General features: G+C 36.3%; 1 protein-coding gene and 1 long non-coding RNA gene across 2 annotated transcripts; both read right to left on the bottom strand.

Moving 5' to 3' along the window:
- Positions 1-3,938: 3,938 nt before the first annotated feature.
- On the bottom strand, positions 3,939-7,166 carry LOC114535768. Its single transcript, XR_003688356.1, has 3 exons — positions 7,076-7,166; positions 6,844-6,900; positions 3,939-5,087 (listed from the first exon to the last, which is right to left on the bottom strand). It is a non-coding gene; the product is annotated as an uncharacterized LOC114535768 (long non-coding RNA).
- Positions 7,167-12,185: 5,019 nt separating this feature from the next.
- On the bottom strand, positions 12,186-13,165 carry LOC114535740 (caldesmon-like). Its single transcript, XM_028557048.1, has 2 exons — positions 13,065-13,165; positions 12,186-12,996 (listed from the first exon to the last, which is right to left on the bottom strand). Exons 1-2 carry the CDS (start codon positions 13,163-13,165, stop codon positions 12,186-12,188), a joined length of 912 nt encoding a protein of 303 aa, XP_028412849.1.
- Between the last annotated feature and the right edge of the window lie 547 nt (positions 13,166-13,712).

The raw sequence follows: 13,712 nt of genomic DNA, 5'->3' as shown, positions 1-13,712 counted from the left end.
ACCGCTTAATTGGGGGTGTATATTCATATATTCATGTTTATATATACCGTAGAAACAATAGCGTACAAAAGAAATCAGTGGGGCATAAGACGAATATATGAATATACACCCCCCAATTAAGCTTCTAGCTACGGCCCTGGGTATAAGTATACATCGGTATAGGTTGGCATTTTTTGTTTTATATAAGAATTATTATATATTTTGTTCCATAAAGGATTATGGTAGATATTAGATACGATAATTCCCTCAAGATCCAATTAGGAATAACGTGCTTTTGAACGAATCAGAGATGTAAGTTTACGATTTAATTAATTTCGGTGTGGTCGATGCAACTGACGATAAATCATCAAACGGCAAGGTAGCTCTTAAACGTTTGCTTTAAGGCTCGTGGAAAGTATTGTTAATCAGATTCCTGCATGTGGTGTTAAATTAATCAGATTGTGATTCAAATTCGCTGAATTATTCATTTGTAGACAAGACACTAAATCTGTAGAAGTAGACATGCATGTCATGGCAAAAATGAGTCATGGCAAAAAAGCATTTCAGCCCCTGCCACCATTGTTTAGGGTTTAAATGCTTTAAATGTTCAACTTAACAGGAATAAATCAACCTAGGGGACAAGATTTCCTTTCGCTGTTAACATTAATTCGATTAAACTTGAATGTGGTTGGGTTCCCAGAGAAAAGACCATGTTGTTTTAACCAAATCAATTCTTTATGTTTAGCAGAAATACATGGGGGATCATTACAATAGAGCGTGATTTTCCAAATTTTGACGGAGCCTAAACAGCATAATAAGTGATTTTTAGAGGGTCGTATAGACCCGTGATTAGGCAATTTTTCTTCTGAGGTCTTCACCATATTAAAACAACTTCTGGTATATTTTTGCAGTGAAAGCAGTAATAAAGTTAGCTTATCCACGCTAATATCCGACTTTTGTTGTTGGTGAAAATAGAAACTAAAGATCCTATTAAAATACAATATTTCTGTCTTAATTAGCCAACTAAAGGGTTGTTATCAGTCCTTATGTTCGAATTTCCTGCACGCGTAAATCAACCACGACCATTAAACATCCAACGTTCATGACATAAAATTTGGATAACATGGATTTGGCTATGTTCTGTTAAAATACTTTAGTGTCATAAATCTGCCAGCGAAATCATAGTACCGACGCACGGCCTGGTAAAAAGCACATTTTTAGGTGGACGGACATTATGATTGTGCACAGTTATAAGCACATCGTCCATAAATTCATCTATTAACTTCACTACAAAAACGTTCCAAAAAATTTGATTACAATTTTCCAGAAAGTGAAAAATAGAAAAATAGCAGGTTACTTCATGCTAAAATCTGTACTTTTGTGTAATTAGTTCAGAAAAATTGAGTTGTTGATACAAATATACCGGAACAGGAAATCCTCACCATGGAAAACAAGCCAATTTTTGCATGTATCTACAGTGAATATTCAGCTGACCTATAACATGCATACAATTGCATTGAATCAAATGGCTTTTATTCAATGAGACAAAATAAGAGTCGCTGAAAACGTAATTCTTCAGCTTGGTACGCATCCGTTTTAATTAATATAACACAGCTGTAGCTGTCAATGCAAACTAACAAATAATCGTCATGCGAGCTGCGATAATAATATCACTTCAAAAAAAACTCATTATGTAACCATACAAAAAGTCATTTGTGGTGGCTTTATAGCTACGTGGTAAAATTCCATGAAGGATGACATATTACATTTTTTTTCGTAGTATTCTATATACAGGGTGTATAAAAGAAGAAGACCTTTAGAAATCAAAACTATATTGTTAGTTATTATAAGTGCCTGATCAATTTTCTAAGCCCACGGGTGCACAAACATGCACAAATCTAATGCATGGCACGAATTAATACTGCACATTAATTTTCCCCCTGCGTTGTTGAAGCGTGAAGGTTGTGCTTTTCACCAGTGGATTTCGATAAAGAACCTTTCTCAAAACGTATTTTGCACGTACGTTTTCGATCTCATGAAAACGTCCCAATTTCCAGGGGCGCCGGAATACCGATAATAACGGAGGCAGATATTCATATATTCGTGTTCGCAGATCGTAAAAACAATAGATTTCAAAAGAAGTTAATAATGCAGAACACGAATATATGAATATCTGCCCCCGTTATTATCCATATTCCGGCGCCCCTGCCAATTTCAAAGCCGTTTGAAAGCCAACCTCGTTTGAAAGCCTCAAAATTGGTGTTTTCGATGGTACATGTCCGTGGTAATAAGGAAACTGGAACTTGACGTCACACATGTGAGTCGGCTTTTGAGTGCTTAGTGTTTCTGTATTATGTATAAGCATACTAACTTGTTTATGACGATCGTTGAAAGTTTTATGCACATGGCGTAGGAAACATGTGTCAGTAGGTGAACGCGCATTTTAAAACGAACCAAGTTGTGTTCGATATGCCGAGAAGCAAGTGGTCTTCGATATGTCGAAAACCAAGTGGTGTTCGATATGTCGACAGTGGCGTAGCCGGCCTCGATAATTGGGGGGCCCATATTCATACATTCATGTTAATAGACTGTAAAGCCAATTGATTTGAAAAGAAATTAATCCTGCATACCACGAATTTATGAATATGGCCGCCCCCCTCCAATTATCGTTCTTGCTACGCCACTGTTAATGTCGAAGACTAACGCCTGTATTCAAAAAGCTCACTCACACTCACACTCATTGAGTGTGGCATATAAATTTTTTTAATGCTGATCAATGAGAAAGTTTTCTCTGAATAGATGGAAAGATATAAGGTAAATCACTGAAAATCAAGCTCCTATTCGGCTTGAAATACCGCCATTGAAACATTATGAGAAGATTAAGATCTCCCCCTCAATGAGTTTGAGTGTGAGTGAGCTTTTAGAATACAGGCGTAAGTGGTGCTCGGTATGTCGAGAACCGTGTGGTATTCCTATACCAGCCGTTATTGTATAATATGTCAACATCACATATTTGAAAATTTTCAATTACGCCACGACGCGGCGAAATTTGAAGCGAAGAAACAAAATGCGGCGATATATTTTACAGCCAACAATTTCATAGTCTTGACCAAGTAACAAAGCTTACTCGAGGATCATTAAAGGCCGTCGATTATAGTTGTCGTAAACAAAATAACAAATATAATTGACTATTGATGAAAAAACTAAGGGGCTGTTTACATGAGCCCGGTTACCCGAGATTCAACGAAGCGTGAGAGGACTTTGAGGAATTGAAATAAGTCTTTATGATACCAAACAAGCACATGTTATTGTTGTGGTGATTATATGACTGCCAGGATCATGTTATCTGCTCATTTCAATAGCTCAGAATCATCTCACGCTTAGTTGAATCTCGGGTAACCGGGCTCATATAAACAGCCCCTAAGCTCGTTCATTACTATAGAAATATAACAAAGGGAATAGCGACCTACGCGTGTTTGCGAAAAATCGAGATATGCTTGATGCATTAAAGGATGAATTCAATCACGCGCATATGGCATTGCACGATATGATTGAAAACAAGAACGATAAATTCACATTTTATAGTTGGTTTGATATTCGGGACCGGGAATTTACAGAATGTAGGCTTAGAATGACAGAACGCATACAAACACTAGAGCGAAATTGAACTCGAGCCAATTCAATTATTTCGGCCAAGTCACGACGTTTCGAAAGCATAGCCTATAAGCGTATTTTAGAGGAGAGGATCGAATATCAGGACCTAACAAGCGAAGATATTTAGATACAACTATTATACAAGGCCTGACTTAAGCTGTATTAAAACTGATCCGAAGCTTCCCGTTCGTGATGTAAAGCCGGGTCATCCAGCGATTTGTATATAAATACAATAGAGACCTTTAGCTTGACGTTTACGACAACCCTCTAACGGCAAACACAAAAATTTATTGCAAATTTTCAAAACAAATGCTAGGTTTCTGAGGCCGAGAAAATTGGTGCATTATTTTCAAACGTAGAGTAACTACTGAGACAAATTGTGGGCGAGAAAGTGCCAAAAATCTAATTTTAAATGTTATTGCATTACTAAAAAAATATAACAAACAACTTACTTAAGAAGCCTATCGGCTTATACATACACTTAGCTACACTAAAGATTTAAAAAAGGCTTATAAATACATACACTTACACTAAAGATTTAATGCGTTCTAAAAGAAGACGATCGTTCAACTCTAGTCATGTAAACTGCTAAAACTATCACGTTAACAAAGAAGCTATACACAAATTAAAAACAATTGTAAAAATAAACTTACATAAAACAGTCCCGCTTGTCGAGTCGACTCGACTCAGTCGAGGCTATGCGCAAACCACGATATCCACTATTGGTGCGACTACGAAATACTTCTAAACGAGTGCCTTATTTAAACACTTTAGGACACGAATTTCAAGTGCGACAGTGCCTTACAAATGCTCAAAACCAACTGAGTGAAAGGGTGATTTACGCAAAGTTTGCATGCTTCAAATCGGAACTTGTTACCGAATCATATTAACCGCTAATTAACTAAAGGTTCCTGTTATTGTCATTGTTATTGTTAATTCTTGCTTAAACAAGCTGAAAGCTGCTATTGCCCCAAATGCAAAAATTACCATGTAAAACAGTCACTATTTGCTGAACTGGTGCTGGAAATTATGCTGAACTGGTTGTTATAAAAGAGATCCATACATAAACCAGTCTTACATGTATTTTGTAGCTTGGTAACTTTAGCTTTAACTAATTGGTACTTAACCTACTTAAAATGACCTAAATTTTAAGTTCCCTTTAACTCTTAATACACTAGTCCTGCCATGCACTGAGTTTCACAGTATTCATATATTGCTGCAGTATTTCACAGCATTCATACTTGTTCCTTTTAAATTTGCACTTGGGTCACTGTGCGAAACATAACAATATATACAGTATGCTATAATTTGTTAGTCATCGTGTAATGTAATACCTAGAGCCCTACAGTATGCTTTCTGTCAGTTGCCCAACAATACACTTTAACAGACTCAGAACTTGGAAATTTGACATATATAAACTCATAGATAACCTCCATTTTTGACATTTTCACTCCCTAAATAAAATATAAAACATAAATAGGTTAAATTGCTGTAGCTTTTACATAAACCTTTGATGATTAAGGATTAATGACTCTCTGCAGAGTGCATTATCGGGTTTTACATGCACGAGTTCATGCAGACTAGTGTGTGAGCCCGACAGTAAGAACATTTTTCAGTCTCAAACACAAAAGGACCGCCATGTATGCACAATTAATTTGTACACTGTAACTACAATTTTAATAAATTGAGAAACTTTGTCTTACAAATCGACGATCGGAAAATTAGCATCAAATGTGGTATAACAACTGCTTAAAATTGACAAAACACTTCTCGACGTTTCGACCTGAAGGCCTTCGTCAAGGCCTTTGTATCATACTAACTCTCCTGACGAAGGCCCTCGAGAAGTGTTTTGTCTATTTTAGGCAGTTGTTATACCACATTTGATGCTAAGTTAATTGTTTGAAGACGCTGCCACGCTGCTCCCTGGTTAGATCGGAAAATTAGCCAAAGATTTCGAGCTGTGCACCACAGCTCTTGGGAACAAAAAGTTGACGTAGACAAATACGGTCACATACACTTTTCAAATACTGGTATATTTCGCGCCAAAACATACTTGCGACGACGAAAAATAATAAAAAAAATACAAAAACAAAACTAAACCTATGCGAGTTTTCAACTCCGTCGCTGACGCCGGAGTATTTAGCAAATCTGGAGACCGCTGTGATTTGACGCCAGGTATTGTTGAACATCAGCACAAACAAAGCGAGACCGGTAACTAGAAGCTATTGACTAGCTATTGACTGTCAATGATGATCATGACATTGCGGAAGTTCAAAATTTAGCGCCGCGGGTCAAGGGAAGATATTGATTTCATAGTCATGAGTCCAACACGCAATGTCAACATTTCCTGTTATTAAAACTTGCAAAATCTACAGCGCAGACCTACGCTCAGGTTCGATTCCTGCCGGAGGACCGATAGTTGACTCGTTTTCATTTACTGTTCCTGGCTTGAATTTAAAGTGTGCATAATTCCACATTTTCACTCGAAATTAATACCCTTTGAGCCTTTAGAATTTACTTGCATTAAGTGAAGTTTCAAAAATCACAATTATACAACATTTATCATATTTTTTATACCATATTACATATATTATATGTGTTTGTGTATTGCGTGAGGATTCGGGTTAAGCGATCAAAAGCTCCGACGTAATAAAAACAAGCACACGTCAAATTAATCAACAAGTATGCATCCAACGATTCTACTGTACATACATGCAGCATGTATTCAAACAACACGCGTCACTAAAAACGTAATCATTCGTCTACTGGTATGCGTCCGTTTTTATTGATATAACACAGCTGTTGCTGTCAATGATTGCAGACTGACATATATAACGTCATGCGAGTTGCGATAGAAAATATGGATGGCACATAATATCATTTCTCACGTCATTAGTATTCCCATACTATGTTACCTAAAGGCAGTAAGTGCTGCCTGTACTCCTATGGAAATAGCCTGCGCAAAATGCTTTTTGGCCGCTTCTTTTTAAAATGCAGCAGAGGAAATCTCATTATATGAACTTGCGCAAAATTTATACTGGTTACGCAAATTATAGTCATATGTTATAGGACAGTCAAGTTTTATACGACACTTCAAATTATAATAAATCAATAATCAAATTTCAAATGCGCAGGTATTTGTGAAACTAACAGCCTGAGGCAGCCTTTAGACAAAACAAGCAAAGAAGTAACTTAAATACTTATACATACCTTAGTTTCGCCACACAGGTTTACACCAATGATAAAAGAAGAAGATATGCTTCAAACCTGTCACAAAAATCGAAATGACAAAGCTATTATACAAGCCATATGCGAATGTTATACGACACTTCAAAATCACAATAGATCAAAATTCAAACTCCAAACGCGCAGGTATTTGTAAAAGACTAAAAGCCTGGCAACGTTTGGATAAAACAAGCAAAGAAATAACTTAAATACTTACATATATACTTTATTTAATTCACACAAGATTCCAATTTCCAAAGAACGGTATGAAGAGGAAATACGAGGTTCACCAAGTCGTTTTTGGTGAAACAGTGGTATGTCACACGAGCGCGCATTGCATTGTGGTAGAGCCGCAATGCATGTTTGTTGAAATATGTAATGAGGTTTTGAACAGCTATACAAAAGTAGCTTTCTGCTTTGCTCGCTCGCTTAATGTTCGCTCGCTGCCGCAGCAATAATGTTTCATCCTAATTAGCATTTGTATACGCAAAATATATTGCTCGACAACAATTAGCACTTATTTAGCTACTGCGAGCGAAATATCTATTCATAAAATAATTTCAAATGGATAAACAGTCCAAAGGTGGCACGTCCAGGTGCGCGCCACGTGATTAAAGTTGTTATTTCTTAAAGGATAACACGTTATCTTACTAAGCAGGGGGTATCCCGGGCGTCATCAAAATTTCGTCACTCTCATGTGATTGACTCTCGACCAATGAAACGCTACGAACACCAAACTTTGACACGTGGTATATAATAATGCGGTATATATTTGCGCCTCGCGGGCAAAATATTTTACTACAATAAAGATAATTTCTTTCCAATAGCCAAACATGAATATCCCACAGGATATAGAATATGGCATACAATAAGTCCAACTGTTGTAAGTTATTACCAATTTCTTTAAATTGGTAATAAGTTACAACAGTTGAACTTATTGTATGCCATATTCACAGAATAAAATTCACTAGTTAAATTTTTGGCAGTGTGCAACTTTTTCGCGCATAATTAGGGTTTGAAACATTTCGAAACATTACCCCATTAATTATCATTATTATTATTATTATTAAGTCTTTACATTTAAAATCTAGCCACAACAGACGTGCGACCTTATTAATGTACAATATCTAATATGACTGACTCAATCCGTTCTCGATATTTCTTCTCAAGGGCGGAACCCCATATTTCAATTCCAAAAGAAAACAGTGACATAATAAGGGCGTCGAAGAGAGTTTTTAACTGTTTTTTTGAGTAACCATAAGATCCGCACATCCTCAAAATGTACATTCGACTACTAGCTCTAGTTAGCAATTTGTCAACTTGAATGTCCCAACACGACGGATCATTAATCAGGCCCTTGTCCATGTTTAACAGACATTGATTTGTACAACTTTAACAGACATTGATTTGTACAGTTTCTGCAGAATGGTTTGGCTGGAAACCTGATTGTTGCTTACAAAGAATTTCGTTTTTGCTAACTTAACTGATCGTAAATAACTTTTTCCAAGATTTTTGCAGTGGCAGGAATAACGGAAAAAGGTCGGCGGTTTCCGCATTCAGTTTTGTTTCCCTCCTTGTAAATTGGTGTTACCTTCGCATACTTCAGGTCGTCTGGAAAGACCCGGCCCAGTAGCTAATAGAAGATTAAAAATGTGTAGCAGAGTCATGTATGATTTCTCCTGCTAGTTTGATAAGTCTATTTGGAATTCTGTCGAAACCTGGCTTACAATGACATAGCTACAATAACATAGCTATACACTATTTACCAGCATTCATATAAAATATTAAATCATTATCCTGATTAGCATGTACCGTACAGGCGGAATCATCTATATCATTTATATTCCTAAGGCCTGGATTTCCGTCCATGTCATTTAACAGTCTTAGTCACTAGCATAATCAGTAGTGTTTTTTCATCTTGGCAAAACAATTTTTCAACAACAAAATTTTTCCGGAAGTAGTGTCCGACGCACCGTTCGTGATATTTCGTATATCCGACGATTACCTAAGATGGCATGACACACATCCTGAAAGTTTTTCAACTATAACAGTGGTTAGCCGCAAGAAGTTCCAAAAACGCACACAACCAGAAGAAGGGAACCACGAAACAAACAGACAAGTTTGAGAATAAGATAATCCACATGCTCCAGGACAACGATTATCGAAATTTCTATCGTATTTTGTGCCCTTTTTTACGTGCGAGACAATATTTTTTTTGCAAGAAAAAAGCCGGTATACTTGTAATTAAATCGTAATGATTATTGTGAAAAAACATCTGAAATTGGTTCACTTCCTCCAAACCACCCAACTCTAGCGAAACATCGGCCTTTTCGTGCAACTCATATGCCAATTGTGCTTGGAACGGTCTGTCAGAATTTCGTATTGGTCGATCTCTACAATCGTTTTCATGTTTTGCAATCGAAACAATCGAAGCTCGAGCTAAATAGATTTCATCTTTGGTCTGAATACGAATCACCGATCGCTTTTCGAATTAATTTCAGACCATTTTGTACCCTCGTTTGGATTTTCAACATGAATTAAGTTGACGGTAACTGCATCATTAACTAGGGAGTTTTCAATACGTTACATTTATGAAACTCACAATAAAAAATTGGCTACAAACAATAAATCAACCAGTTTTTAACGTTCATATCTGATATATGTTGAGCTAAAAGAGTCTGAAAATTTGTAACTATAACTTAAAGTAATAAAGTAATATAATGCAGTAACACTGCCGTCGTCTTTCTGATTCTTTTCATCCGACTTTCAAGGTTCTTTGGTTGGGTAGATTGGTCCTGCATTCGGACCCACTTCGGGATCTCCGTTTTCTTCAATCGGCATCTGAACCAAACTGTTGCCATGGATAAGCAGGTCTTTCATTTTTGCTACAGAATCCCCAAACAAGTAGGTTTATCCATCAAAAACATTTTGCAATAACTTCAACAATCTCCAATATGACTTTCTAAATAACTTTGCCAAAATTTCGACTCGGCTGCCCTCCTTGTACATCGACATCATCGGATTGTTCACGATGGGCCAAATACCATCTTCATCGAAAGGCAGTTTTTTCCCTATGTACGCGAATGTACTTGCTTTCGACCCAAGGCACTCCTATAGAAAGAGCACAGTTTGAAAATACAAATAACATGAAAATATGCACATATGAAATTAGAAATAAAGATGCGACTCTTTATGGTTGTTGCTATCGCTTAAATGTGGCGAGAAAAAAAGTTTCATCGTAAATTATAGAAAACAATAAAATAGAACAATGAAACAATAGAATAAGCCAATCAACCCCATTTTGTGTGCTCAGAATGAAGCCCTAATAAAACTTTTCTTTCGATTCTCGTTTTTTTTCTATATTAGGGACCTTAAGCAAATATGATTTTTGTGGACGACGACGACGAGTCTTAATGTTAAAAGTTGAAAAGGACTGGAACTAGAACCCCGTTTTCAGCGCGAAATTTTAAGCTTAAGCAAGAACAACACGACAACGTCAAGAATTTCCCAGTTTTAATATACAACAAAACCGATGTCATCTTTTAAAGAATTACGGAATTTATTTTTGATTAGCCACGATGAAGGTATAATTGATGATGAAGAATTATTGTTCTTTTTGTCTTTATACGAATCAAAAAATCCAGATTTTCCATACGAATTTTACCCAGATTTCAACCTTAACGAAATGGATGAAGATGAATGTCTGGCAGAGTTTCGGTTTCGCAAAGAAGATATTCCAGTCCTTGCAGCTCACCTTCAAATCCCAGAACGTTTTGTATGTGAGCAACGTTCAATATGTGATGGTTTGACAGGGCTTTGCATGTTGCTCAGAAGGCTTTCGTACCCGTGCCGGTATGGTGATATGATTTCACGCTTTGGTAGACCTGTTCCTGTGATAAGCATGATAACCAATACTGTGATTGATTTTATATACGCTCACCATGGTCATCGAATCACTGCTTGGAATGATGTTATCATGAACCCACAGAAACTGCAAGAGTATGCTAATGCCATTTCAGCTAAAGGGGCACCACTTAATGAATGTTTTGGATTTATTGATGGCACGTTGGTAAGAATATGTCGACCAATTAAGAACCAAAGGGGAGTATACAACGGCCACAAAAGAGTACATGCGATTAAATTCCAATCTTTGGCTTTACCGGCCTAATGGTATTATTGCAAATCTATATGGTCCAGTAGGTAAGTATCAAATGTAACTACTAACTATTACTGGTTAAGATTGCAAAATTTCATGCTTGATCATGCAGTGTTATCATACTGTAGGTATTTCAGGATTTAGTTGGAAACTTTCCTAGAATTTCTGAGGTTTTTCTGATGTACAACTGTTCCAGAACAATGGGGGAACAAATTATTGTATCTTAACCCATTATATCCTATACAGACTCAAGAAACACCCCTTGTCAGTTTCATTGCATCATTTCAAAAAAAATATTATTCATGGGGATTTCCATAAATATAAAACTTAACTTCTACTAGAAAATAGAAATGCAATGATTTTCTTTAAATGAAAGACCATTAATAAAACTAAATGTAACTATATAATAATAATCTGCCTGACATGGTTAAACTGACAATAGCCAGAGCCTTCATAGATTTTTGTAGTGTCGCATCATAAAACAAGGCAATCAATTCATGTTGCATACCTTATATCATTTAAATTTTGATGTATATTAAAATTGTACTTTGTTTTTAAGAGGGCAAAAGGCATGATGCTAGTATGCTGGCTGATTCACGCCTCCTTCAGGATTTAGAAAGACGAGCAATCTCTCCAATGGGCGAGCCTTTCTGTGTGTACGGCGATCCAGCATACCCTTTAAGAATACAGCTTCAAAGGCCTTTTACAAATGCAGTCCTTACACCTGAAATGAAGAACTTCAATGCTGCTATGAGCAGAGTAAGAATTTCAGTGGAATGGTTATTTGGTGACATCAGTACTTATTTCAAGTTTGTCGACTTTAAAAAGAATCTTAAGTTGTACCTTAGCTGTGTTGGAAAAATCTATTTTGTCAGTGCAATTTTGAGAAATGCACTGACATGTCTCTATGGCAATCAAACTTCAACCTTTTTTAATTTAAATCCACCTACATTAGAAGAGTATTTTGCATAACATGTTAAAGAGTAAAATGGTATTGTAAAAAATCAATTACAACTTATAATTATTGTCTGCAGTTCTTTCAATTATCCACAGTACAAACAGTTTGCTGTTAATTAATAACTGTAACATAGGTTAACTTTAGCTGTAAACATTAGTAAATTGTGTAAAGTGTAACAGGTTATTAAACTAAAAATTTAGCACATTGTCAATGTTACTTTGAACCATTTCTCTCCATTAATGCCATCAGCATTTGGTTCTGCTGTTGTTGTTGTGTCATGAGCATAGCTTGCAGATTTTGCTGATTCTGTTGTTGTTGTTGCATTTGCTGCATCATAGCAAGAATTGCATCTTGTTGTTGTTGTGATTGGTTTTCTTGATGTTCTGCTTTAGCTTTCTCTCTCTCAGCTGCTGTTTCCAACTCTTTTTTTCTAAGATTTATCTCCTCCAATCTTAAAGAGTATTCCTTTTCTGCTTTAACTTGTAGGTAGCTAATTGCATCACTTGTACTTCTTCGCACCCTTTTCTTTTTCCTAGATGGAATCTCGTCATTTTCTTCCTCATCATCACCCACATCATCACTTTCACTTTTGCTCTTACGCTTTTTTGTTGTCATTCGTTTCATTGCATCTTCACGGATACTTTCTGCAGTACGTTTCTCCTTCTCAGCTTTGGCTTTGTTATTTTCAGCATCTAGCTCAATTTGTTCTTTGCCCAACGTTTCCTTTTCCAGTATTTCTTCCAGTAAGTTATCTAATTCAGTTTCTTCTACATCAATACCGGATGCCTTTTCTTCATCGTTTAACTTTTGTGCACGTTTTGCTGTTAAAAGACTACACCGATCACGAACAGATCTAGAAGTGACCCTAAACTTTGGATGGTGAAGCATGTTTAGATTTTGTGCAATTTTGTCCCATGTTTTTCCTCTTTCCTGGCTTCTCGGCTTTAAATAAAATGGCTCGCAAACAAGTATTTCACGGCATAGAAGTATATCGTGGTCTTCTGTCCACTGGAAAGGTTTACTTCTGAAAAAAGACAAGTAAACAAAATTTGTATTCATGTTTTTGTGACACGAAAATATATTCATACTTACGTTGTATTCTTTGAGCGACGTTCAACTTGTTTTTCTGCAGCCACTGTCACCGTGGATACAATTGTAGGGTCGTTCGAGGGGACTTTGACAGTATTGTTCATAATTTTGACAAAAATCTGAAATAGGAATTGTTTATCATATATAAATGAAATGTAGAACAAAAATTATCTGCATAAAGCAGATACAACCAACCTAAAAATCGGACATAATACTCACGTTTTCACCTGAACGTCAAAACACTCGATTTGCCGTCGTCGACGAGGCATTGCAGGACGTCAACATTTTTCGAGCATGCGCAACATAGTCTTAGTTATGCAAATTTACTTCCGGTCGTCGTCGTCGTCCAAAAAGTCGTGTTTGCTTAAGGTCCCTATTTAATATTGTATCTCTCGAACATTTTAAAACAGGAAAATTTGAATTTTCAGTTTAGTTGACTACCTTAACAAGACGGTCTTTACTTCTATTATGCCTAATTATTGTTTCATCCATCTTACGGGTTAATGAAAGGGGAAAACACATCTACATAAATCTGCCAACCCAACTAAATGTAAATAAATTCCTTTTCTCACCGTGCAAAAATATTCAAAGCAAAGTGATAATAAATTGTTTGTATAGAATACTATAAAAAGTTCCCGAATCATATTGAGA

This window comes from Dendronephthya gigantea, unplaced genomic scaffold (assembly GCF_004324835.1).
Source record: "Dendronephthya gigantea isolate DGI-Jeju-01 unplaced genomic scaffold, DenGig_1.0 000123F, whole genome shotgun sequence".
In the NCBI taxonomy this organism is placed as follows: domain Eukaryota; kingdom Metazoa; phylum Cnidaria; class Anthozoa; order Malacalcyonacea; family Nephtheidae; genus Dendronephthya; species Dendronephthya gigantea.
This window is presented reverse-complemented; position numbering and strand designations above follow the sequence as displayed.